General features: G+C 40.8%; 2 protein-coding genes across 2 annotated transcripts in view; one reads left to right on the top strand and one right to left on the bottom strand.

Annotated features, from left to right (window-relative positions):
* The first annotated feature begins 4,325 nt into the window (after positions 1-4,325).
* On the top strand, positions 4,326-24,007 carry ALOX12B (arachidonate 12-lipoxygenase, 12R type). Its single transcript, XM_003768728.2, has 15 exons — positions 4,326-4,955; positions 5,874-6,078; positions 8,868-8,949; positions 9,092-9,181; positions 9,429-9,551; positions 9,855-9,958; positions 10,421-10,593; positions 10,896-11,039; positions 11,245-11,448; positions 16,437-16,523; positions 17,029-17,198; positions 18,907-19,028; positions 19,788-19,888; positions 20,069-20,239; positions 20,771-24,007. The coding sequence occupies exons 1-15, from the start codon at positions 4,809-4,811 to the stop codon at positions 20,948-20,950; spliced, it is 2,103 nt and encodes a 700-aa protein (XP_003768776.1). The 5' UTR covers positions 4,326-4,808; the 3' UTR covers positions 20,951-24,007.
* The window catches only part of ALOX15B (arachidonate 15-lipoxygenase type B), a 17,631-nt gene continuing 13,689 nt past the window's right edge, over positions 21,541-25,482 (bottom strand). Inside the window, exons 9-12 of the mRNA XM_031968635.1 lie at positions 23,836-23,991; positions 22,345-22,446; positions 21,900-22,086; positions 21,541-21,829 (exon numbers count right to left, since the gene is read on the bottom strand). Coding sequence (XP_031824495.1) covers positions 21,549-21,829; positions 21,900-22,086; positions 22,345-22,446; positions 23,836-23,991 — 726 coding nt within the window. The 3' untranslated portion in view covers positions 21,541-21,548. The remainder of the gene's footprint in view (positions 21,830-21,899; positions 22,087-22,344; positions 22,447-23,835; positions 23,992-25,482) is intronic.

Genomic DNA, 25,482 nt, shown 5'->3' with positions numbered 1-25,482 from the left:
CTAAATTTAATTCCAAATGAACTGCAATCCCATTCCTAACTCCATCATAACATAAGCCCCTTCTCAGGCTTCAGTCTCCTTGAGACAGAAAGAGATTCTCCTTGACCTCTCACCAGCCTTTGACTATGTTGATCACCCTTTTCTGGTATCTCTCTCCTCTCTAGGTTTTCATGACATTGTTCTCTGCTGGTTCTCCTACCTGTCAAACTGGTCCTTCTCAATTTCCTTTGCTAGTTTCTGATCTAGGTTACACCCACTAGCATAGATATCTTCCAGTACTCTGTTGTGAGACCTTCTCTTTTCCCTCTATATTATTTATACTATTATTACTTCTTTATAGATGATTCCCAGATTTATATATTCAGCTTTAACTTCTCTCCTGAGCTGCAGTATCACAACACACCAGACATTTATACATCTCGAATTCGATGCTCCCCAGATAACTTAAATTCAATATGCCCCAAACAGAACTCTATTTTCATCCTCAAACTTTCTTCTTCTGAAATTCTCTACTACTTTTGAGGGTACAAACCATCATTCCAGTAACCTAATCTCACAAATTTGGTGTCTTCCTCAACCCTTCTCTCAAACTCACCTCACATATCTGTCTGTTGCCAAGTCTTTCCTTTTCTACCTTCACATTTTGTACCTCAATCTCTCTACTCAGATGACACTTTAGCGTAAGTCTTCATCATTTAGACTATTGCAATTCCCTTTTCATCAGTCTCTCTGCCTCAAATCTCTATCCACTCCTGTTCATTCTTCATTCAAAATCCTTTCTCTAATGTCTGATCATGACACTTATCATACCTCCACCCCTTCCTTTCTCTTCTCCCCAATAAAGTTCAGAAATCTGAAAAATAGGGAAGTGAGTTATGTGATTTGTCCCAGCAATATCAGCATATAAATATCAGCAATTAACTCCAGTGTCTTGTTATTGCTTCCAGGAGTAAATATAAAGTACTCTCTTTATTTGGCATTTAAAGTTCTTTACAACAAAGTTCTTTCTCCTTTTCCAGTTTCCTTACATTTTATTTCTTTTCACATTCATTACCATCCAGAATCACCTGTTTTCCCACTCTTAGTACAGGACACCCCACCTCCTGTTTCTATGCCTTTGCATTGGTTGTACTTCATACTTGGAATGCCTTTGCTCCTTACATCTCTGTATTCTGACTTACCTTCAAGACTCAGCCCAAATTCTATCTTTAGTAATAGGTTTTTTTTCCTCCTAACCAACACTCTCTATTCTACACACCAGGGTTAATATCTTCCCTCTGAAATTAATTTCCTTCTGATATTTATAAATCTTGTCTATACATGTTGTTGTTCAGTTATTTCAGTTATATCCAAATAAATTTTCATGACCCAATTTGGGATTTCTTTGGCAAATAAATTGGAATAGGTTACCATTTCCTTCTTCAACTCATTTTACTGATGAGGAAACGTAGGCAAATAGGATTAAATAACTTACTTGCTCAGAGTCACACAGCCCTCCTGACTCTGGCCAGGCACTTTATCCATTGTACTACCTATCTGTCTTGTCTATACACAGTTGTTTGCATTAGAATGTGGACAGAGACCCTGTGTCATATGCCTTTTTTATATCCCCAATTCTCAACACAGTGCCTCAAACATAGTATGAGTTTATGTTGAATTGATGTAGTCAACTATGACTCTGTCTAAACTTTTCTGGGTTCTGTGATGGGCAGTGACTTTGAGAAGGCATCAGCTTTGTCTCTAAATGTTCCTTTTCCCATTAAAGAAAAAGGGTAGCATTTTCCCAGCACATTTTTTAGGATGTCATCTTGTGGCATCTTTTTTTTCCCTTCCAGGATGCCTTTATGGGGGCAGCTAGTTGATGCAATGGATAAAGCCGCAGCCATGAAGTCAGGAGGAACTGGGTTCAAATTTGACCTCAGACACCTAATACTTATTAGCTGTGTGACCCTGGGCAAGTCACTTAAGCCCAATTGCCTCAGCAGAAAAAGAAAAAAAGAAAAATTAATTGTCTTCACAAAAACACAGATTCATGAAGAAGATACTTTGTGCCTAGCATTGCAAACTAGAATCATAGGTTTGGAGTTAAAAGAGATATTAGAGGGCAGCTAGGTGGTGCAATGGATAGAATATCAGCTCTCACTTAAGGAGGACCTGAATTCAAATCCAGTCTTAGACAACTGATGGTTATTAACTGTGTGATTCTGGGCAAGTCACTTAACCCCAAATGTTGGGAGTAGGGATTAGGGGGGAATCTTAACAAATTCAATCCCTTCATTTTATGAAAAAATAGTTCAGAATAGTTGTGCCACATGGGATTTAAATCCAAGTCCTAGAATTACAAAACATTTCTCTTACAACACTGCCTTTCTCAACTTACTGTAACCAAATTTCACATTTTGGGGAAATTTTGGGGAGAGGAAAATGACCTATCTGATTTGCCCTGATGATATCAGCATCTCTAACCTAGTCTAAACCTAGGAAACACACCCTCCTTGACCATGACCCTCACAAGGGATTTTGTGTCGGCATCAGAGCTTTAGTAGATGCCACAGATATGGGTTGGGGAGGAAATTTTAAAAGCAGGGGAAAAGCCTGGCACGGATAACACAAATACTTTACATAAAATTTGCATCTTGAAAAGTGAACTTTGGTGGTAGTGCTTCAGGGCTTGCTGACTGTCGTCATCAGTTATGGGGTGAGTAGAGATCTCCATAGAGAGTGTAACTGAAGAGACTGAGCTCCCATCCTCTCTATCCCTCTTCTGCCTTCTCCCTCACATTTCAGGGCTAGCCCCAAGCATATAGCTTAATGTGCTATCCTTTATTATTACTCTAAAGCCTGCCCCTAATCTTGAGCCAAATCCTTGATTTGTCCTGATCCTGAAACAGAGCCCTAATATTAACCTTCTCCTGCCTCTTGTCCCCTTATTCTTAAAATTATCTTAATCTAAAAACTAGTTTTACCTATATCATATCTATTTCTGACATTCACACTAACCTCATACTTTTATTTTTAATTTAATTTTATTTTCGGTACTTAATTCTCTCCCTTCTTCCTTCCTCTCAACCCACTGCAAATATGTGTAGTTAGTCATGTGCAAAAAAATAAAGAAAAAAAAGAAAAAAAATGCAATAATCTTCACTCTGTGGAGATGGAGAACATCTTATTTATACTCGTTTTATTATGAGTACTTTGGAATTGAAGTTTAATCCTATGCTTTGAATTCTAATCCTGAACTTTATTCAGTGTCATTCCAGTTTTTCACATTCATAAAATTCTAAACTAAGAGCTCATTCCTTTTCTGAGTCCTAATTCTAATCTCATCATTATCCTTAATTTTACCCTTAAATTCTAATCTTAGGCCAACTCTTCAAAGTCAACCAAACCCCTAACCCCTTTCCTGAGCGTCCTTGTAGTGCAAGAGGGGAAGTGGGAGAAGCACAAGATAACACAGAGGTAATCACCCTAGGAAGATTGGGCATTGGCATTGCTCCTCCCTCCAATGGTGTCCCTTACAAAGGTCTTGTCAAAACTCTTTAGCATTAGCATTTCCTAGTTCCAAAGCACTGGCTAGTCGTCACAGAAAGAAAAAGAGTAGAAATAGTAGTATGTTTCTCTCTCCATCTTCCTTTGACCCAAATGTTAACTTGGATCCAGAGCAAAAACCAGGATTTTAGGCAGCTATAATAAATTGGTACTGGATTTGGGGGTCAATAAAACTGAAGTGAGAACCTTTTATTTACTAGTTGTGTGACTTTGAGCAAATGTTGCCATTTTTTCCTCCTCTAATATGGGCAGATTGGAATAAGTCCAAAGGTGCCTTTCAATTCTAAATCATTTGATCCTTTTATCCCCAGCTCCCTAGTCTAGCCATATCTCCATTCTTATTTGGTACGCCATCCCTTCCTCTTATTCTCTCCTTTCCCATCTTCAGAGGCTTCTCTGGGTATCTAGACAGTCAGTATAGTAAAGAAAATACTATGGATGGTTTTTCCTTCTCTTCTCTCACATAAAGGTGAGAGTTTTTCCCATCTTCTTTTCCAGTGTTCCCTCCCCATACTAGTAGGCACATGTTATCTTTCTCTGCCCCACTCCCCTGAGGTGCCCTCCAATCCAGGAATAACTTCAGGCAATCCAGGCAAACTTCAGAGCCAATGCAGGTCACCTCTCCCTACTTCTTCCTTCTCCCTTAATTGCCCAGGGTAGGCTAAGAAAGGAGGTTATTAATCTGATAAAAATCGGGGTGCCCCACCCAATCTCTACTCCCCCCCCCAATAAATACACAGACACATACACATTTCCCTGAAGGCCCAAGACTCAAGCTCAACTGGCTTCCCCACCCACCCTGGAAGACATGGCAGTATAGGGAGGGGCTCTTGGTACCCATCCCTGCCCGCCCTCTGACTCGACCAGACAGAAAGACTCATAGCCTCCTCCAAACCACAGCTTCTAAGGAGAGTTGAGAGCTGGAGAGATCTTCCAAAATTCAGAGGTCTACTATCACCAGATCCCAGAACACCTCCATTGAGGAGATAGATCATTTCTGTCTATTCAGATCTGAGACATCAACCAACATCATTCCTGGATTCTGAGTCCTGCCAAGAAGATCATACTCTTTATTGGATCACAGACTCTTTGAGAAAAATCATCCAGTCCTCTCTGTAGACAGAGAAGGTTTCCTGACTGCTCTAAGGACGACACCACTTCTAGGAAGCCTGTTATCTCTTGGTCCCAGTCTGGATCCTTCATTTCCAAGTGACTGACACCAATCCCTCTTGTCCCCTGCTACTGATTCTATCCCCACTATGGTCACCTACAAAGTCAGGGTGGCCACAGGCAAAGACCTGATGTCTGGGACGTTTGATTGCATTTCATTGACCGTGGTGGGAACTTTGGGAGAGAGCCACAAGCAACGGCTGGATCATTTTGGGAGAGATTTTGCCTCTGGATCAGTGAGTGGGGAGGCTGTTGTGGAGGAGGGAAGGATGGAAACAAAGAAGAGAGGAAGGAAAGATGGAAACAAGGAAGGAAGGAAGGATGGAAACAAGGAAGGAAAGAAGGAAGGAGAGGAGGGAAGGAATGCAGGAAGGAAGGAAGGAAAGAAAGAAGGAAAAGAAATCAGCCATTGAGAAGACAGGATTTTAACAATAAGTTTATGTTCACTTTAAAATAGATTTTTGGTCATTTGGTCTATTGTATATAGTGAGTATATAAGAAAATAAATCTTCTAAAACCTTTACTCTGTAAAGGATGAAGAGGGATTTACTTTGGAAAGGGAAGGAGGGAACTGAAATAGAGAAAGATTGGGGAGGGCCGTAGGGTAATTAGGGAGTATGTTAACTTTGAACTAGTCATTTGATACTAATAGTAGTCCTAAATTTTTATTCCTTTCCCTTTCCCCATCCACCTATTTAGACCTTTTCTTTTCCCTAATTTTTTCCCTTTCTTCAACTTTTTCCTCCTTCTTACATTTCCTAAACATCTGCATTTCCCAAATTCTTTTTTTTTTCTCCTCAAGCGTTCTCCTTCCTTTAAATTTCTCTGCAATGCCGCTCTTTTTCCTTCTCTTATTCTTTTCCCTCTCTTTTCCTCTTCCCAATTCTCTCTCCCTTCTACATATTAAAAAGATGCATCAGTAATGTTTAAATATCAATTTGTTTTGGGTTTTTTTGGAACTTGAGATGGAGTTAAATAAAACTCCTACTTGGTTGCTGGGCATTCTGAATGGTTTCTGAAAACTCAGCCCCTCCTGTCTTTGAGGGCATGAAGGAAAACAGGCAAAGAAGCTGTTCTGTTGAAGGTGGGTGATGAATCAGTAAGACTTTGTAGCTGCCTGGGAAGACCTGATGCCTCTGCCTCCTCCCCTCCAGATTGATAGGTACACCATCCAGTGTGATCAGGACCTGGGGGAGCTCATTCTCATCCGCCTTCACAAGGAGCGTTCTACCTTCTTCCCTAAGAACTCCTGGTACTGCAACTATGTTCAGATCTGCACTCCTGCGTGCATCACCTACCACTTCCCTGTCTACCAATGGATAGATGGCTATGAGACGTTGGAGCTTCGAGAGGGCACAGGTGGGGGACACCACACCCAACGTGACAGCCCACTGCCCCTCCTTTGTGACACCCTGTGACTCCCATACCGAGATGAGCACCTAGAGTGCTCTATTACTCTTACAGGGTATGCTTTCATGGTTATAGGGAATCTTTTTATTACTTAATTTGCTATGTGACTCTGGGAACTCTCCTCCCTGTTTTGGGTTTTAAGGAGAGAGGGGGGAGCTATAGAGATTATTAAGTACCCAAAATGTGCTAGGCATGTGCTAAGCACTTTACAATCGTTACCCCATTTGATCCTCACAACAACCCTAGGAGGTAGGTATTATTATCCCCATTTTATAGTTAACTAATAAAGCATGTAGGATTAAATGATTTGTCTATGGTCATATAGCTAGTCAGGTATTCCTGACAGATATTTAGTGATCTCTCCACTATGCCTCTATTTAAAAAAAAAAAAAGGGATTATATCAGATGATTTTTAACATCTTCTTTGTTTCTATTGGTTTTGGGGAATACACTGTTCATCTAGTCCTAGGAAATTTCCTATGTTTCCCTAGGCCACTCTTCCATTGGCCATTAAGGCTAATCCTTAATATTTCTAAAGGATATCTTATTCAGATCTTATTCAGATAGCCCCTGCCCTAACAAGCCCCTCTTTCTGAAGACTGCCTTGCTACCATTTAGGATCTATAGAACTCTAATTGGGGGAACAATCCTAGATCCTTGGAATAAAATCCCATTGATTTTCTCTGCCAACATTCACTTTTCTATTCAAATGACTATCCAATTGGGGCACTTAGTATGGCTTATTAGGTTGAAAATGCTGGGCTCTGGGGTGTACTGGTGTTCTTGGGGAATATTCAGTTAATCTAGTTATCCTTTATCCTTCTAGTGCTATTTTTATATATGCCTCCAAGTGTTAGTAAGAGTATTCCCCAGTCCTATTTCTGGGACTTCGAGTGAACTTTTAATTGCTAGCTCCCAAAGTTTCTCAGAAAAGCTCAGGCAGGAATAACTAACACCAGATCAATGTAATCATTAGGGATTAGGATCCCCTATCAGTCTCTTTCAGCCCAAATTGTATTTCTCCACTCAGAACTTTGGAAAAGCATGGTCTAATTCCAGAGCAAGCAAGTTTTCAATTCAACCCTATTATTGCTGCCAGCTTGTCTATCACTCTTGTTTGACCTGAAGCCCACGAAGAAAAATGGCTCTAACTGCTGGGGAGTGGGCTGTGAAAGGACTTTTTTTGATGGCAAGAAGATAGAAAATCAGAAGAGTTGGGCTCTCATACTTATTCTTGGGGTGACCTTGGTCATCATTTCTCTATTGGAGCTCAGTTTTCTATAAAATGAATGGATTGGATCAGATATTCTCTAAGTAAATGATGCTTTATGGGTCTATGATGGAACAAGATACATCTTGTTCCTACCACAGGCTACCCTGGTGCTCTCACAAGGTAGGCTAGGTTGTAACTCCTGAATAATTTCCTAAGGGTCATTCTCATTCCTGTGAGATGCTTTATTTGTCAAGGCCCTTGGCCTCCTTGTTTCACATCTCCTGTCCCTGAAGAGTTCTAGGTTCCATTTTTTGTTTCCATCAGAACCTTTTCCCTTTCCCTCTGAGAATCAAATTGTGAGGTGGAAATGGAGTCTGCTGAAGATAGAAGGAAAAGGGCACCTTCCTGACATTAAGGAAGAAGAAAAAAGAGAAAAAGAAGTGTGTCTTTGATTGTATATCTTTTTCAGAAAGTCTTATTAGGATTAAAGATAAGTCAGTCTGTCATGGAAACAGGGTACTAGGCAAGATGAGTCCAGGACTTGGGTGTCAGGAAAAGAATGAGGCTTGGCAGGGCTGGCTCCTGTAATACCAGGACACAGATTTGAGTCATCAGGTGAATACTCTGGCTAGCCTGGTTCCTGCCCTAGGGAGGAAACAGAAAGGGATGGGAGGGGACATTTAAGGGGAGTAAAGATGTGCTGCCGGTGACAGGGATTCTACATGGTTTAAGAAAGAAAGGGAAAAGCATCATTCAGTCCTATATCCCCTTAGAGGGAAAAAGATTATAATAGCCATGCTAGATTTCCATGGAACTAGCCTTGAGTAGGGTAGTGGTGGAACAAAGCTTAATCTGACTTGAAAAAGGACAGAACACTTTTCCCGTGAGGTCTCCTCCTATAGCCTCTCAGATCTTTCCTTCTAGGTCTTAAATAATAGAGCTTTCATTCACAGGAACCTCTGTTCCTATTAGAGCCCTTTCTTCCCACCTTGTCTCTAAATTCTCCTGTGTAAGCCTGGGGTTTCCAAAGAATTGTCCCTCCTGAAGGCTGTCCCTACTACTACTGATATGAAGTATGTTATCAACCCTCTTGGGGCAATTAGGTGGTACAGTGGATAGAGTGTCAGGCTTAGAATAAAGTAGATAGTTACTATAGGACCATGGGCAAGTCACTTAACCCTACTTGCCTCAGTTTCCTCATCTGTAAAATAAGCTGAAGACAGAAATGGCAAACTACTCCAGTATTTTTGTCAAGAAAACCCCAAGTAGGGTTACAAAAGTCAGACGTAACTGAATAACAACAAAAATCACTCTTCTGGGACAATGTATTTGGCTAGCAAGTTGGCAAGACTCCTTCCCTGAACCATTCTGTTGTCCTATTATAAGAGTTTCTGTCAGTAGAGTCAGGAAGTTTTCCCCAAGGAATCAGTGCTTAGGTCCCCTGTTGGGGGCAGAAGTTTAAGGGAGATAAATCTTAGTATTGGCAGTGGATCAGATGGCCAACCCCATTTCCATGTTCTTACAGGGAAGACAGTATTAGATGAAAACCTCCCTATCCTGTTGACCCATCGTCAGGAAGAGCTTAGAGCCAAACAAGACTTCTATCGGTAAGAACATTATGGAGATTTAAGTGGGACTTATAGGGGAGGACGGTCTATGGTTCCTCCCCTTATGGTCAAGTTTAATGCTTGCTGACTCATAATGGCAAAATTCAGGTATTTTAGACCAAGATCTCTCTTCTCTTTTTAGCTGGAGAGTCTTTGTTCCTGGACTTCCAAACTATGTGCACATTCCCAGTTACCATCCTCCTGTTCGGCATCGTAACCCTGATCGGCCAGAGTAAGAACTAGCACATATATAAATATAGGGTCCATGGCCCTCTCCTAGCTCTGCCATTCTTGGGATCCGTACTATCTATCCCACTTAGCCCTTAATCTTTTCTCTACCCGTGATCCATACATATGGCCCCAAATTCCATGCTCCAAACCAACTTAACCTGGGTCCTATTCTATGTTTGGTTCCTATTTCCATTTCCGAAATCCAAGTATCTTGTTCTTCAGTCCATGGCTCTCCTTTTTTTCCATAGATGGAATGGCTACATCCCAGGATTTCCAATTCTCATCAATATTAAAGCCACCAAGTTTCTAGACTCAAATCTAAGATTTTCTGCTATCAAGACAGCCTCATTTTTCCTCCGCTTGGGACCAGCGTGAGTGGGGAAGAGGGAGCAAAGGAGAGGAAAAGTCAGGGTTGGGGAAAGTTTTGGAACCTGTAGAAGGAATCGCTTCAGGTCCATTCTCCTGTTTTGTCATCTTGGCTCTCTTCTTGACTTTCTAATAGTTTTAAGGATACTTAAAAGCAGGGAGAAGGGGAAAGAAAAGTAGAGACATCTATATACACTGGATTATGGAAAATGGGGAAGCAAGAGACAGAGAGAGAGAGACAGAAAGAGGGACAAAGACAGAGAGACAAAGAGAACCAATGTCTCCTACTTCTCCATTTCTTTTCCCAGGTCCTTGGGAATGAAAATTCGGGGACTGTTAGATGAGAAGAGATCATGGAAAAGGCTAAAGGAAATCCGCAAGATCTTCCCTGCCACCAAAACTGCCATCTCTGGTATGGAAAGAATAAAAAGACTGAAACAGTAAGACAAGAAGAAAGAGAAGAGAGAGACACATACACACAGAGAGAGACACACAGAGAGAAACAGAGAATGAAGGAGTAACATGTTGGAAGAACTATAAGCAGGGAGGAAATTGTGCCCCAATAAATCTCAACAGTCTTGGCATTTGACAGAGGAAGAAACCAGATGGAGTCAGATTCTGGAGATGTTAATTAGATGCAGGAATCCCTCACTCAGCTATGGTAGAAGAGAACCTAGAGCTTTTGGTTAGAGCTTCTGCTAATAAGTAGACTCTGCTAGTGTTATCCTGTAATTTTTCTTCCCCTGTATCTCTTTTTCTGTCTTAGTGTCTCTTGTCCTTGCTGAATAACCTCTTTCTTTGTCTTTGTCTCATGTCCCTCTCTAACTATCTCTATGCTTCTCCCTGCCTCCTGAACACATTCCTGTTTCCCCAGAGTATGTATATAATCATTGGAAGGAGGATCAATTCTTTGGCTATCAGTACCTCAATGGCATTAATCCTGGCCTGCTGAAACGTTGCCTCTGCCTCCCAGAGAAATTCCCTGTGACTGATGACATGGTGGCCCCATCCCTGGGTGAAGACACCTGCCTGCAGGCTGAATTGGAGGTGATCACTTCATCCTAATTCTTCATATTCTCTTCCCTTATTGCTGATGAAGTTTTGACCATCTCCCCCCCCCTCCCAAATCCTCCTTCACCATCTCTTTCTTCTGCTCCCTAATTCAAGAATCACCAGAATGGAAGATAAAGATACCTTTCTACTTATCCCTATAGATTTATATCTCCAGAATCCTGTCTATCTTGCCTTAAGACCCTTGAACTTCACTCTGAACCCTGAGTTCTCTTTGGATATTGTCTCTCCTCTCATACTTCTAATCTAATTCTCTTTTTCCCTCTCTCTCCTCCCAGAAGGGAAACATCTACCTGGCAGACTACAAAATCCTAGAGGGCATCTCTGCTGTACAGCTTAATGGAAGGCAGCAATACCATTGTGCCCCACTCTGCCTGTTGCACTGTGGACCACAGGGGGACATGATGCCTATCGCTATTCAGGTGCTTGATGGGATGGGGAGAAAACACAATTGTGGATGGGAAGCACAGATGTGGGGAATGAGAAGTAGAAGTCTCAGTTCTTTCTTTGTCTCTGAGTCTGTCTTTGTCTCTCTATCTCTCTCCTCTCTTTCTTTCTCTGTCTCTCCATCTCTGCTTCAATCTTTCTGGCCATCACTAATGCCCCATTCTCATTCCTACTTCCCAGCTCAGTCAGACTCCTGGCCCTGACAGCCCCATTTTCCTTCCCACTGACCCTGAGTGGGATTGGCTCCTTGCCAAGACCTGGGTGCGTTATGCTGAGTTCTACTGCCATGAAGCCATTTCTCACCTACTGGAGACTCACCTGGTAGCAGAAGCTTTCTGTCTGGCCACCATTCGGCAACTGCCCATGTGCCATCCACTTTATAAGGTCAGGAAATGAGGAAATCGCATTGTTTTTATTAGTTATTAGGAGACAATTGGACTTCGTTGCAACCTTATTAACTCATTTATTCATTCATTCAAGCAAAAATTCATAAATCAATCAATCAATCAAAATTTCTTAAATGTGTACTATATGCCAGACACAGAGGTAACTTCTATGAAATGAAATAAACTTTGTCCTCAGGAACCTTACATTATATCAGGGGAGACAAAAAGCAGATATAAATGTATAGATTATATACAAAATAGGTATAAGGTAGTTGGAGAGAGAAGGTACTAGCAGTTGGGAATACCAGGAAATGTTCCATTTAGAAAGTACTAAGCTGAGCTGAAATTTGAAAAGTGTAAGGAATGCTAAGGGAATTCAGAAGAAAGAAAGGAATAAGTATTTATTAAATATCTATCATGGGCCAGAAACTTGGCTAAGTACTTTACATAGTCTTTGATCCTCACCACTCACCTATTTTATACTGGAGGAAATAGGAGGAGACAAAGATTAAATGTCACACAGCTAGTGTTGGGGGCTGGATTTGAACTCAGACTTCCTGCCTTCAGATCTATCCCTCCATCTGTTGAATCACCTAGCTAATGCTCTTCCCTCAAAAAGGAGAAATTATGTTAAGTAAAGTTAGGATTCCTGTTTTGTAATGTTGAATTTGAGTTAGTAAGGGACATCCAATTCAAGATATCTAAAAGGTTGCTGGTGATGTAGAATTGGAGCTCCAGGAGAGAAGTTAAGGCAGGATCTATTGATCTGCAAATCATCTACCTAGAGATGATCATTGAACCCACGAAAGCTGATGAGAAAACCAAACAAGAAAAGGTCCAGGACAGATCTTTAGGTGACATCCATGGTTAGTTGTCATAATCTAGATCAAGGACCAGCAAAGCAGATTGGAGAATTGTCATAAAGATGTGAGGAGAAACAGAAAAACCTTAAAGAGAAGAGAATATACAGAAGAAAGTTATCAACAATGTCAAAGGGTACAGAAAGAGTAAGAAAAATTAGGGTTGACAAAAAGCCATCAGATTTGCAACAAGAGATCATTGGTAACCCTAGAAAGGGTCCTCAGTGGAATGATAAAGTTGGAAGTTAATTGCAAAAGGTTCAGAATGGAGGGAGAGAAGAAGAGGGAGAGGCATCTAATGTAGCTAACTTTTTCAAAGAACTTAGGAAGGGAAGGAAAAATATTGGATCACTTGTAGGGAATGAATCAAGTGAAAGTTGTTTTTGTTTTTTTTAAGTATGAGGGATACCTGAACATTTCTGTAGGAATCAAGGAAGGAGCCAGAATATAGGGAAGAGAAAGAAAATCATTAAGAAAATGAGGATGAAAATGGGGGCAAACTACTGGGAAAGACTAATGAAGATGGGATCATTGACATATCTAGAGAGATTTGCCCACCTCAGAGATATTCATGAAGTAGGAGATAGTGGGAAAAGATGTTTGAGAGATGCAAGATGAGAAGGAAGGAGGAGGAAAAGGGAACCCTTGGCTAATGGGGATTAATAATTTTTAGTGGAGTATAAGGCCTCAGCAGAGAAGTTGGGGATAGACAGGAGATGAAAAGATTAAAATACCTATTGTAGTGAGCTGGATAGTGAATTTATTAGTTGTTTTAAAACCATTACTTTCCTGAGGTGAGAGTTCCACTAATATTATGTAACATAAATTTGGAGTAGATCTAATTAGCATGACTGATTTTTTTTTCTATTCAGTGTCTGTGGATAGGAGAAAAGAGTCATTTGGCAGAAAAATACTTCAGAGTTAAGCTTTAGCAAGACACATTTAGTGATAAAACAAGGGTTTTATAGGTTAGGGAGCAGGAGATAGTCTAGAGTTAAAAAGTATACCAAAGGGTCAAGATTAGAAAGGGGAAAATATAGCCTATATAATGGTGATGGCCTGGGAAAGAAGTAAAATTAGGAAGTGGAGGTTATGGAGAGAATGCCAAAGAAGAAGAAAGAGTTGTAAAGCATAGGGAATGATGAAATGATAAAAGATTATGATTGGATGAAAAAATTTCAGAATTCATGATCTTAGAAGACAAGTATTCTATAAGAAAAAATGCATTCTAGAAATGCATGATCACCACAAAAGCTAGAGTTAGGAGATGATAGAATGTTGTGTGGGAGGAACAGAAAAAAGGCCAGTTTGACTAGATTGTACAGTTCAAGAATAAGAATAATGTATAACAATGTGGCAAAGATAGATTGGAGCAAGATTTTTATGGATTGTAAAACCCAAAAAAGAGTAGATTATATTTTTTCTTATGTGCAATAGGGAGCCATTGAAATTTATTAAATAGAGGAATGACATGGTCAGATTTCTGCTTAAAGAAAATCTGTTTGGCAATTGTGTGAAGGATGGAGTATTTCAGTGAGGAGATACTTGAAATAAAGGGACTAGTTAGGTTATTGAAGTGATGTAAATGAGAGGCAAACTAGTGAAACTATAAAAGATGAACTAGGGTACAGAAAGGGTTTAGTGAAAAATGTGGAGGTAAAAATGGATAGATTTGGTTAACTAATTGGGTACAAGAGATAGTGAGGAGTTGGGGTTTAAGCCAAAGTTAAGCCAAATCTAGGAGATTATTAGAATATTTATTCATGTATTCTATAGAAATTGGGAAGTTTGGAAGAAGGATTGGTCTGGAGGGGAAAATAATGAGTTCTCAACAGATAGGTAATCATTTGGGAATAACTTTTGTAGGAAACAGTGGTTGAGTACAGAGATCATATTACAGAGTCAATAATTTCAAAACTTGAGAGCTGGTAAATCATTGAGAGAGTTTAAGAGAGAGAAGAGGGCCCAAGATAGAACACTGGGGAAAACTCTTAGTTAAGGAACATGATATTGATGATGAATCAGCAAAAGATTCTGAGATGGTACAATCAGACTGGTAACTAAACTGTAGAGTTCGGAACCAGGAAAGAATAGTGTCACAAAAGCCCAGAGAAGACAGATTATTTAGTAGGAAGTGATAATTGTATCGATTGCTGCAGAAAGGCCAAGAACAATAAGGACCAAGAGAAGATCCTTATATTTGGCATTAAAGAGGTCTTTGGTAACTTTGGAGAGAGTGGTTTCACTTGAGTGATGAAAATGGAAGCCAGATTGCAAAGGGTTGAGGAATGAGTGAGAAGAGAAGAGAAAATAGAGACAATGAATATAGGAGCTCTTTCCAAATAGTTTAATTAAATTAATTAAAGAAATGAAAGATATAGGACAATAGTTTGAAGAGACAGTAGAGTCTAGTGGAGATTTTTAAAATTAAGAATGGAAGAAATGTGGGCGTGTTTAAAGACAGAGATAGAAGCAGGAGACAGAGACTGTGGATTAGAGAGAAAAGAGTGGAGGAATGCTTGAGGGGGCAATCTGCTGGAGACTGGAGAGCATGGAACCAAGAATACATGAAGAGGAAGGGTTGATGCAGGAAGAAGGACCATCTAATTATTAGAAACATGGGGGAAGGAGAAAATGGATGATTATGTGAAGGAGTTTTAAGATAAAGTGAGAGCTCACAACAAATAATGGCCTCAGTTTTTTCAGGAAAGTAATAATATCTTTGGAAAGGGTGGGGGAAATTAAGAAGGCATAAAAGACTTGAAGAGAGAAGAGATGAGTTGAAATAGTTTCTGTCAGGAATGAGGATTATGCCAAAGTTTTGAACCTGTAAGGCTGGAAGGATAGTGTTGCCCTGGATAAAAACTTGGAAATTCTTAAAAGGGTTAGGGTTGAGGGATAAATATAAGTTGGGTAATTTGACATATTTATGGGATATCTAATTTGAAACATTCAAAAGGTAATTAAGATGGTGATTAGAACTGGGAGAGACACAGAGATGGAATATAGAGTTGTGGAACTTATTCCACAAATGTCTTTCTCTGGCAACTCATCATGGCATAGAAGTGCCTCTAGATTCACACAGGTAACTCCAAATAGAAAACAATTGAAAATTGGCCCGCCTTCAGCATTAGCTAGGCAACATATTGCCATACAAGGACTTGCTTAGAGAATCTCATCACTGAAAGATTGGCCATTGGATGACACATTTTTTGGCTACAATATGTTAAAATGTTATGGGATTGTGACGTGTTGGTGGTACCCACACTGATGAAATCACAGAACCTGGGAATACCGAAGGAGTGTGGACTAGGGACTGTGGGGGTTACAAAGAGGCATAAGACATGGAGAAAGTTCGCTAACCTCACGAATCTAAGAGGAGAAAAGACCCATACGTGAATAACTAAAATACAGTATAGAATTTAGCTACTAAGTGCATCAGATAAGCACAAATTGCTGTGGGAGTCTGGAGAAAGAAAAGATCATTTTAAACTGTGATGTCAAAAGAGGCTATATTGGAAGAGGTGGGGTTAATCAGGACCCTAAAGGATAGGTAGGAGTTCAAAAATTGGAGACAGAAGTTGGGGGTGAGAAGTAGGGATGGTAATGATGGAAGAGAATTTTAGATTTAGGCTTAAGAAACCATGTAAGCAGTGGAGGATCATCAAGGTCTATGTTTCAGACAGAGTCCAGTTGGACAGATTATAGAGTGAAACAATATGTATAGTGCTTCTAACGCAGTGCCTGGCATACGATAGGTGCTTAATGAATACCCGTTCCTTTTACCTTCTCTTCCCATGAGAAAACACAAGCAAGCAAGCATTTCAGCTAGCCCTCAGCATGTGAGAAATCGCAAAGGCAAAGGACAGGTATCTAAAAATCTCCCTAGTGGGCAAGGAGGATTGGAATTAGAACTTTTAGGGAGATTTTCCCAGAGGTGTGGTGTGGGAAGATTTGCCTTCTAGGCATAGGAAGAGAGAGAAAAGGGCTTCTGGGGAAGCTTTCCTAATGCTCTGCTGTAGAGATACCAACAAAGGAGTCTTTCCTGCCTGGGTGAGATGAGTAATTCTGAATCACTTATCTCCCAGTTTGTTTTCTGATCCTATCTGCTCCATTCTCTGCTCAGCTTGTTATCCCTCACACTCGATACACCATCCAGATCAACAGCATTGGTCGTGCTCTCCTCCTGAATGAAGGTGGCCTGTCTGACAGGGTAAGGGGGAATTTCCTAACCCAGACTTTCCTGAACTTCCCCCTACTTTTCTTCTACTTCACCAGACTTTCTGCATCAGATAGCTTTACTTTGCTTCTGAGTTCCCAAGTCTATAGCAGTTAAAGACACTAAAGTTAGATTGATGGAAAGACTTTTCATCTGTTTTATGGAAGGAATGAATGGGGCTAATCAGCAGAGAAAACGGTTCTGAATCTGAGAGTAGAGAGAAAGTGGAGGAATGGGAAGATTGTGAGCAGGATCTGGAGAAGAATAGGGATGATTGGAGTTTCATGGTGGCGGAGGGGAGGGGAAGTGGCAAGTTCTTGACTGAGGGTGAATCCCAAGGTGGGGTTACTTGTCCATTTCTTCTTAGGAGAAGGTATATTGAGTAAGCTCTGTCTCCATCATTTCCCTCTGTCTGCTTCTCTGGGGAGGAGTGTGTTGGTATAATGGGAGGGATTTTTGTGCGTGCATCAGGTTCCCATATCTGGCTCCTTGTCACCAGGCAATGTCTCTAGGACTAGCGGGTTTTGCTGAGGTGATGTGCCGAGCTCTTGCTGAGACTAAATATGAGGATCTCTACCTTCCCAATGACTTCATCCGTCGTGGGGTACAGGACCTGCCTCGATACTATTACCGAGATGACTGTCTGGCCGTGTGGGAAGCTCTTGAGACGTGAGTGGATGGAGAACTAAGGAAACAGAAATAAAGTTGGAAAAGAGCTGAAAAGATGAAAAGGTAGAAGAGGATGGGGTATGTGGGTAGTAGGGTTGTTGGAGACAGCAGAAGCATGAGGGAGGTCACAGTTGCATAAAAAGAACTTGAATATGGGTTTGATTTTAAATGAAGATTGATTCATTTTGTCAGAATGTAATGGAAGTGAAAAGTCAACTGAATTATATTCTACATCATCACATGTAAATTTATTTAAATTGGTCTTATCTTAGAGGAGCTATGGTAGGACAAAAAGAGCATCAGACTCTGAAAATGATATGGCACACCTATAATTCCTGTTAGTGGGGAGGCTGAGGCTGGACACTAAGTCCAGTACAATTATGGTGAGTCTTCAAAAGATGGAGGCGTGCGGGATAGTTACCAGTCTGTCTGAGAAATAGAACAGGTTAAAGCTCTGATGCCTATCAGTATTTGCTTCTTGAGTTCCCAAGTCTACAGAAGTTGAAGACACTAAAGTTAGATTGCTAATGGCTCTTGTAATTTATAGCCTGGTTTAGATAAAGAGATTCAGTCTCAAAAGAAAGAAAGGGAAAAAAAAGAGCATTGGACTAGAAGCCAGGATTATTAGTATTTATTATTAACTTCTTGTATGACTTTGGACAAGGTCCTTCTCTCTGGGCTTTTGATTCCACATCTGTAAAGTGATGGGGTTGGATTAGATCAGGGATAGGGAATGTCATGTGGTCTGGCCTTGCCAAGGCAACCACAGGTAATGATGAGCTGAAAACTTTCTACAACACCCCACCTCTTTTTAACCTTTTAAGTTGATAATTTTGTATGATCCATGAATGATGTTATAAATATCCAGATGGCCCTCAGGAGAAAAAAAGGTTCCCCACTCCTGGATTAGATGATCTTTGAGCCCTTCTCTCAGCTCTATAGTTCTAGTTATAAATATGTTTGCACCTCTTTGTGTTGTGAGTACCTTTTGCCCGGCATTACTCATAGTCAGTCTTCCCAACTTAATCCAAGAGTTCCATCTCTATTCTATGCACATCTCAAGAGTCTTGGTCTTTTGAACCAGAAAGTCTGAGGAGATTTTTGACCCCCCTGAAAGAGTTCATAGTTCTTTTAGTTTGCTGATAGTCCAAACTTCCTTTTTAAATACAGCAGGAAACTGAGACCCAGAGAAGTTAAATGTCTTACTTAAGCTTACTTAATTTTGCAAAAATAGTAAACAGCTGAGCAGGGAAATGAATCTTGGAATTTTGGACCCAAGTGAATTTTCCCCTGTAACAACTACCTACTCAGAACCATCACTGCAGGGCAAATTAAGCAACTACTTAATACTTTATATATATATATATATATATATATATATGTTTTATTTTTTAAATAAAGACTTATTTTTTTCATCCTAGGAAATCCCCTCTCCTTGGAAGTTTATTTCACACAGCCAAATCCCCAAGGCGTGGGACTGGGGAAAGCTCAAAGCCCCCTCTAGTGGACAAAAAGGGGCAGACTTTTCAAACCTTATCTGGGATTTTGAATACTCTTCAAATATTGGTCCTAGGAGAAGTTAAGAGAGGCAGCCCCTGGAGAAATGAGGGGGCTACTTGACAGAGAGTGGGCGGGCGGGGAAGGATGGGCCCTAAATTTGAGATAGGGAAGTATCTTTCCTTCTGGGCCTGAATTGTCTCCTTTATAGGTATGTGTCTGAGATCATCAATTATTACTACCAGAATGATGCTACCGTGGAAGGAGATACCGAACTACAAGCTTGGGTGCTGGAGATATTTAACGAGTGCTTTCTGGGTCGGGAGAGCTCAGGTACTGGAATCCATTCCCAGCTTTCTCCTCCCCAGCCCAAGCCCTCCACTTCTTTCTGATCCCTACAAAGTAAACATCCTGGGAAAGCTACTGAAAGGGATTAACTTCATTTCAATTCTACAGATGCTTATTTATTTATTTGGTCTATTGTTTGCAGAGTTATCCTAGGTCTTGGGGCAGATACAGGAGATATAGATAAGATAAGCTGCAATTGGAGGGAGTGGATTGTGTTGGTCTCAGAATCAGTAGGTTCAGGCTCTGAATCCTGTGTGATCCATTTAAAATTCATGACCTCTCTGAGCCTCCTAAGTAAAATAGGGATCATGACATTTATCTTACAACGTGGTTGTGAAGCTCAGATAAGATAATATGTGTAAAATACTTTGCAAGCCTATATTAATTATTGTTTTTACAGTCTGGTAGTAGAATAAGACATCAACACTGAGTGATTAGAGAAATTCAGAACAAAGAACAAAGAATAAAAATATGAATTCTGAGGTAAAAAATTGTTACTGATAGGGGAGATCAGTGAAGACTTCCAGAAAAAAAAGGGAGACAGTTAAATTAGGTTTTAAAGGATAGTATTTCAGACATAGGAACCTAGAACCTGATAAAAGATAGAGAATAATACAGAGGGAAGTCTGTAGAGAATGCATGGGGGGAAGAGAGAGAGGGAGAGAAGTATGAAATAAGGTTTAGAACATAAAATGGTATTAGATTGTGGAAATTTATGGAAATAACCCCATATCCTTTTCCCAGGATTCCCCACCTGCATAAAGACAGTGCCTGAGCTCATCCGTTATGTCACCATTATCATCTACACTTGCTCAGCCAAGCATGCTGCTGTCAACACAGGACAGGTATTGGGGAGGGGACCCCAAAGTCTGTCTACTCATTCACAGCCTTATTTCTGCTCCCAGTCCCATGACTCTAACTGGGAATAATGCTAGGGATTACTCTGATAGGGGAGTGAGCTATCGGTCATTTGGAGATGAGATTTTCACTTTAATAACAGATCCCCCTCTCTTTCCTTCACCTAGCTAGAGTACACAAGCTGGATGCCCAATTTCCCATCATCTATGAGGTGCCCACCCATGCAGGAGAAGGGGCTGACCACTGAAGAGAGTTTTATGGAATCATTGCCTGATGTGAAAACCTCATGCATTGTGCTCCTTGTGCTCTGGACCCTTAGTAAAGAACCTGATGACAAGGTATCAAAGGAAGGAGGATGGAGGCTGAGTGGAGGAATGCTAGGTGGGAAAGTGAAATATAGGTTCATGAGGTCTTCAGGAATTAAATTGGACGGAGCTAGAGATTTGGTGGGGAATGGGGGAGAAAAGATTGAGGAAGCTTTCCTATGGGGGCTTTTTGGAAGGAATGAATGAGGGAGCTGGGTGGTGACATCAAAAGGACCTACAGGTTACAGTGTATGTGTAGAGCAAAACTAGAACCCAAACAGGTTTAAAATTTGTGCTCTTTATGTTACTATCTTCTTGGCTTTTATTTTTTTATAACGATATGAAGTAAGACCATGGAAAAGATTGACCAGTATTTTTTAAAAATTCATTTATAAAAAGTCATATCTTTAGGTGTCACTCTCTAGGTGTCTACCTACCTTCTCTACCTTCTACTATGTGTAAGGTTCAGAGACTGCAGAACATGTACTAGGTCTAGTCCGACTCAGAGTTGGAGACTGGATGTTTGGGCCCTATAACTTCCTTCTACTTTTTTTCAATTCATAGAGACCCCTGGGTCACTTTCCTGACATTCACTTTGTTGAGGAAGCACCATGGAAGAGCATGCAGAATTTGAAAGAGCGTTTGACCCAAATTTCCTGCAACATCCGAGAACGGAACAAGACTCTTCCCATTGGCTACTACTATCTAGACCCTGCCTTAATTGAGAACAGCATCTCTATCTAGATGTTTTCTCCTGGTCCCCAACTGTAATGCGTACATATGCATGTATGGACATGATACATATCATTCAGGGTCTCCAGCCCTGATTCTTCTTGAGGAGCTGGGAAACCCATCTTCCTTTGAGGGAGGAATGATTTACCCTTCTGTGGATTCCTACTTTGTACCACCCAACACACCTTGAACTCTGTTCTTAAACACACACACATACACACACACACACACACACACACACACACACACACACATTTCTAGTTGTGTCAATGTGTATGATTTAGGAGTAAGAAAAGTTTGAATTGTACAAAACATACTGGGACAGGACTAGGTCTTGACATCATTTACTAGTATCACCGGCATTTCTGGAGGCTTTAGAACAAAGGAAGGCACAGACCTGCTTTGAGGGGGTGGAGGAGGTAGAGTCTGGAGACAGGAGTGAGAGAGAAGAAAGTGATAAGGGCTTCAAATTCTGGGATCCAAGGCTGGAATGTGAAGGCTCTAGAATTAGATTGGAAGTAGGCATCAAGATTTCTTGGCTTTCTAGCTCAAAATATGATGCTGGATAAGCTGATGTTTTCTCTAGGGTGGGAATAGAGAGAGGGCTCTGTTATATAGCAACACTGTTCTCTATATGGAGAGGATCAAGGTAGGTATAAGGCAGGTCTAGGCCCTTATTCCGTTCCTGGATGTCTTGGGAGATCTGGACCAGGCGACTCTGGAAGGCAGCTATACTTTGTTTGGGGGCCTCCTCCGTGAAGTGCACCTCTGGGTAGGTACCCAGGAGCCTCTGTGAATAATGGAGAAACAGATGGAACTGAGGTATCTGAGGTTCTCCCTTCCTCCCCCAGATTTGAACTCCCAACTCTCTTACACTCTGGTTTCCCCCATCTGGGAATCAAACCAGGTCAAACCTCTCAGTTTTGCCCTGAATCTAAAATCCCTCTGATCAGGTCCTAGCCCCAATAAGAAACTGCTTGGCTTACCATGTCTCTGTCCTGGTCACTGACAACCCAGAAGAGTATCAGGGCATGGCAAGCTGTGGAGACATCCCCGAGGGATCCTAGAAAGTCTGCAGTGCCCTTAGTTATGGGTGGAGGCAGTCTCATGGAGGTGGGAATGTTGGGTACCCAGGCACTGAAGTCAAACTGACACACACAAATGCATCCACAGATAGTTAAGTCAGGACCCAAGGCTTCCAGCTCCCTTCAGGGGACCCTCCTTTCCCAATTCTAAGTCACAATGTTCTCCCACTCCCACTCCCACCTCCCTCCTAATCTTGAGTTCTTAGAAATCCAGGACCTTGCCCCTTTGTTACCAGTTTTATTCTTCTGAGATCTGAGCTCAAGACCAACTAGGCCCTCTCAGGGACCCAAAATCAGTAAGAAGTTTATGAGTCAGCTCACCTGTCCACTGTTGACTGCAGCATGCTGAGCAGAAGAGTTGAAAATAATCATAGTGAGAAACTGAACCAGGTCCTGCAGGGTCTCCAGGCAAGTGGGGATACCTGGAGAGACAGCAAGAACTAAGGGGCTAGATATCTATTTCTGAGAGAAACCAGTTCTGGTGGGAGATGGGAAAACTGAGATGTTAGGAGCAGAAACCTATACCTGAGCATTCTTGGCCCAAAAAGCCCTCCATGAAGATTTCCTGGACCCAGGCCTGGAGTTCTGAGTCCTGGGAGACAGATCTGTCCTCTGGGTAGTAGATGTCAATGATATTTGAGACGAATCTGAAATAGTAAATATTTTACTAAATACCTGTACATTTACCGTGTATTCAGCATACCCAGTATAGAAGGGGATTGATCAATTAATCAGTGAGCAAGCTGGTGCTAATTTCCTTATTCTAAAGGTGAAGAAATAGAGGCAAAATGACTTGGCCAAGGTTACTTGCCCAGGTGTTATGAGGGGAAAGGATTATAAGGAAAGGCTTAGAGTTAGTGACACAAATGTATAATGAATGAGGTGAATAGTCCTGCTGGCTTGGAGGACAGGATGCTTATTGGGTGGTAATAGGAGAGAAGGTTAGGACAAAATAATCTATCAGTCAATATTTATTAAGAGCCTAATATGTACCATTTACTACTACTACTACATATATTATGCTAAATGCTGGGGATACAAAAAGAGACAAAAGACAATTGCTTCACTCAGGGGGCTTGCAATCTACTATGGGAGTAACTGGCAAGCAAATCTTATGCCAAACAAACTATATATAAGTAGAGAATAAGTAGGAAGTAGTTAAGAGAAGAAAGGTACTAGAATTAAGAGGGGTTAGGGAAAGCTTCTTGTAGATGATGGGATTTTAGATGGGACCACAACACAGAGAAACTTGAAAAATCAAAGAAAAAATAGTAAGAAACTAGAGACCATTGTAGATTCTTGAGCAGTGACATAAAAATAATGTTTTAGGGAGATCAATCTGATTGCTGTATACAAGAGGAACTGGAGAAAGAGAAAGACAGGAGGGAAATCAATTATGAAAAATTACATCAGGTAGGTAAGAGGGGATAAAAGTTTAAACTAGAATCCTAGCAGCAAAAGGTTGAAAGGAGGATACCATTAAGAGAAATTTTGAAAGAATCAATAGCAATAGGTGTCTCATGGGATGTAGAGGAGTGAGGGAAAAGTAAAAGTTAAAAAAAACTGGCACTCCAAACCTGAGTGACTAGGAGTATGGTTCTACCAACAGAAACTGAGACATTAAAATAAGCAAGTCAAAGAAAAAGCTAGAAAATACGATATAGAAAGGTAAAAAATGGTGCCAAAATCTAGCTCTCTAAGGAGAATTAGAGATTGTAGAATATAAAAGGCAGGCAGAGGTGTAAAGTCGTACAGAGAAACATCTGGAGGTCTTGGACCCATGGGTCCTAATCTTCACCTTTCCACAGCATCCCAGATCTGCAGCCCATCATCTCTATAGTGATAATTGGCAAGACCCTGTACCCCTCGATCAGCCAAGTTGTGGGGTAAGCAGAGGGAACGGTAGGTGAGGATTTTCATCCCTCTGGCTACCAGTTCAAGACAGCCAAGGTGTCCTAAAGCTGTAGACTGCAATGAAACAGAGACATCATTCCCCTCCCTGGAATAGAAAGAACCTATATCCCTTGTTTCTTCCTCCCACTTTCTTAAGGAATTTTTTTCTTTTTCTTTTTCTCCTACTTTCTTAAGGCCCCAAGACCTTCACTCCCTCCTACCTTTGCTTCCCTGCCCCCATTCATCCTACAAACATTCATACAGAGCACCAGGCTAGGAACTGAGAAGAATACAAAGGTTCCCTCAAAAAAATTGACAATCTAGTAGGGGAGATAAGATAGGGACACATAACTGTGTAGGAGAGAAAGAAATTTGGTGTTAGAAGTATAAAAAGTACTAGCCCCACCTTTCTCCTTGAGTTTTGCCAAGTTAAGCTACCAAAGGGAGATTTTCATGGGGTGGCTAAAAATAGAGTCAGAACATTTCCTTGTATTTTCTTTTTTCTTTTTTTTTAATTTTATAATTATAACTTTTTATTGACAGTACATATGCATGGGTAATTTTTTTACAACATTATCCCTTGCAATTACTTCTGTTCAGACTTTTCCCTTCCCTCCCTCTACCCCCTCCTCTAGATGGCAGGCAGTCTTACACATGTTAAATATGTTATAGTATATCATAGATACAATACAAGGTGTGCAGAAGTGAACAGTTCTTTGTTGCACAGGAAGAATTATTTCCTTGTATTTTCAATCTTTATCAGAGAAACTTGCAAAGATTTTTTTTCTCCCTTTGTCAACTGTTTCCTTCTAATTTTAACTTCATTGATTTTGTATGAGCAAAACCTCTTCAATTTTATGTAATTGAAATTGTCCATTTTATCTCCTAAGATCTTCTCTATTCTTTGTATCCATTACATGTTAGTGGAAGAGGGTCTAAATCTTAAAAGATTAGATACAGAACTGACAAATTACTCCAATGGCAGTTATAACTTGGGAACTTTTGGATAATAGTTCAACCCAGACTCCAGCAGATGGCAGCCTGGGAGAAACAATAGACTGGTGGAGGACTCCCCTCCCTTTCTCCCCAACCCCCATTGGAAGCAGAGAGGTCTTTATTTCAGTAGGAATGCCACCTTGAGAGGTCCTGGCCATATGTCTCCTTCTCCCACGACAGGAGATTATGTTCCTGTTGCTGCTTTCAAGGAGAGGGCCATGATTGCAGAAAGTGTGTAACGAGCAGTGATTTACTGAGTTTTGCTTTGAGTGGGGCAGAAAATAATCAGGGGAGCTAGAATCAGGATGCAATGACAGGACGTTTGGACTGTCCAAACTGCAAGCTTCTCTCCCTCCTTTACAAATTCCTAGAAAAAGTCACTTATGCTCTTTGCTTGTTTCCTTTCCTCTTACTCTATATTTGAACTTAGCTTCTTATATCATTTCAGCCGAACTCTTTTCTCTAAGATGATATGGGTTTTGGAGTAGCAAAATCTGTTGGCATTTTCTCAGCCTCTTTGCAACCTATGACACTGTTGACTATCCTCTTGCCTACTCTTCCTTCTTGTCT

The sequence above is a fragment of the Sarcophilus harrisii genome, chromosome 4 (genome assembly GCF_902635505.1).
Source record: "Sarcophilus harrisii chromosome 4, mSarHar1.11, whole genome shotgun sequence".
NCBI classification, from domain to species: Eukaryota; Metazoa; Chordata; class Mammalia; order Dasyuromorphia; family Dasyuridae; genus Sarcophilus; species Sarcophilus harrisii.
Note: the sequence above shows the minus strand (reverse complement) of the source record. Positions and strands in the feature narration are given on the sequence as shown.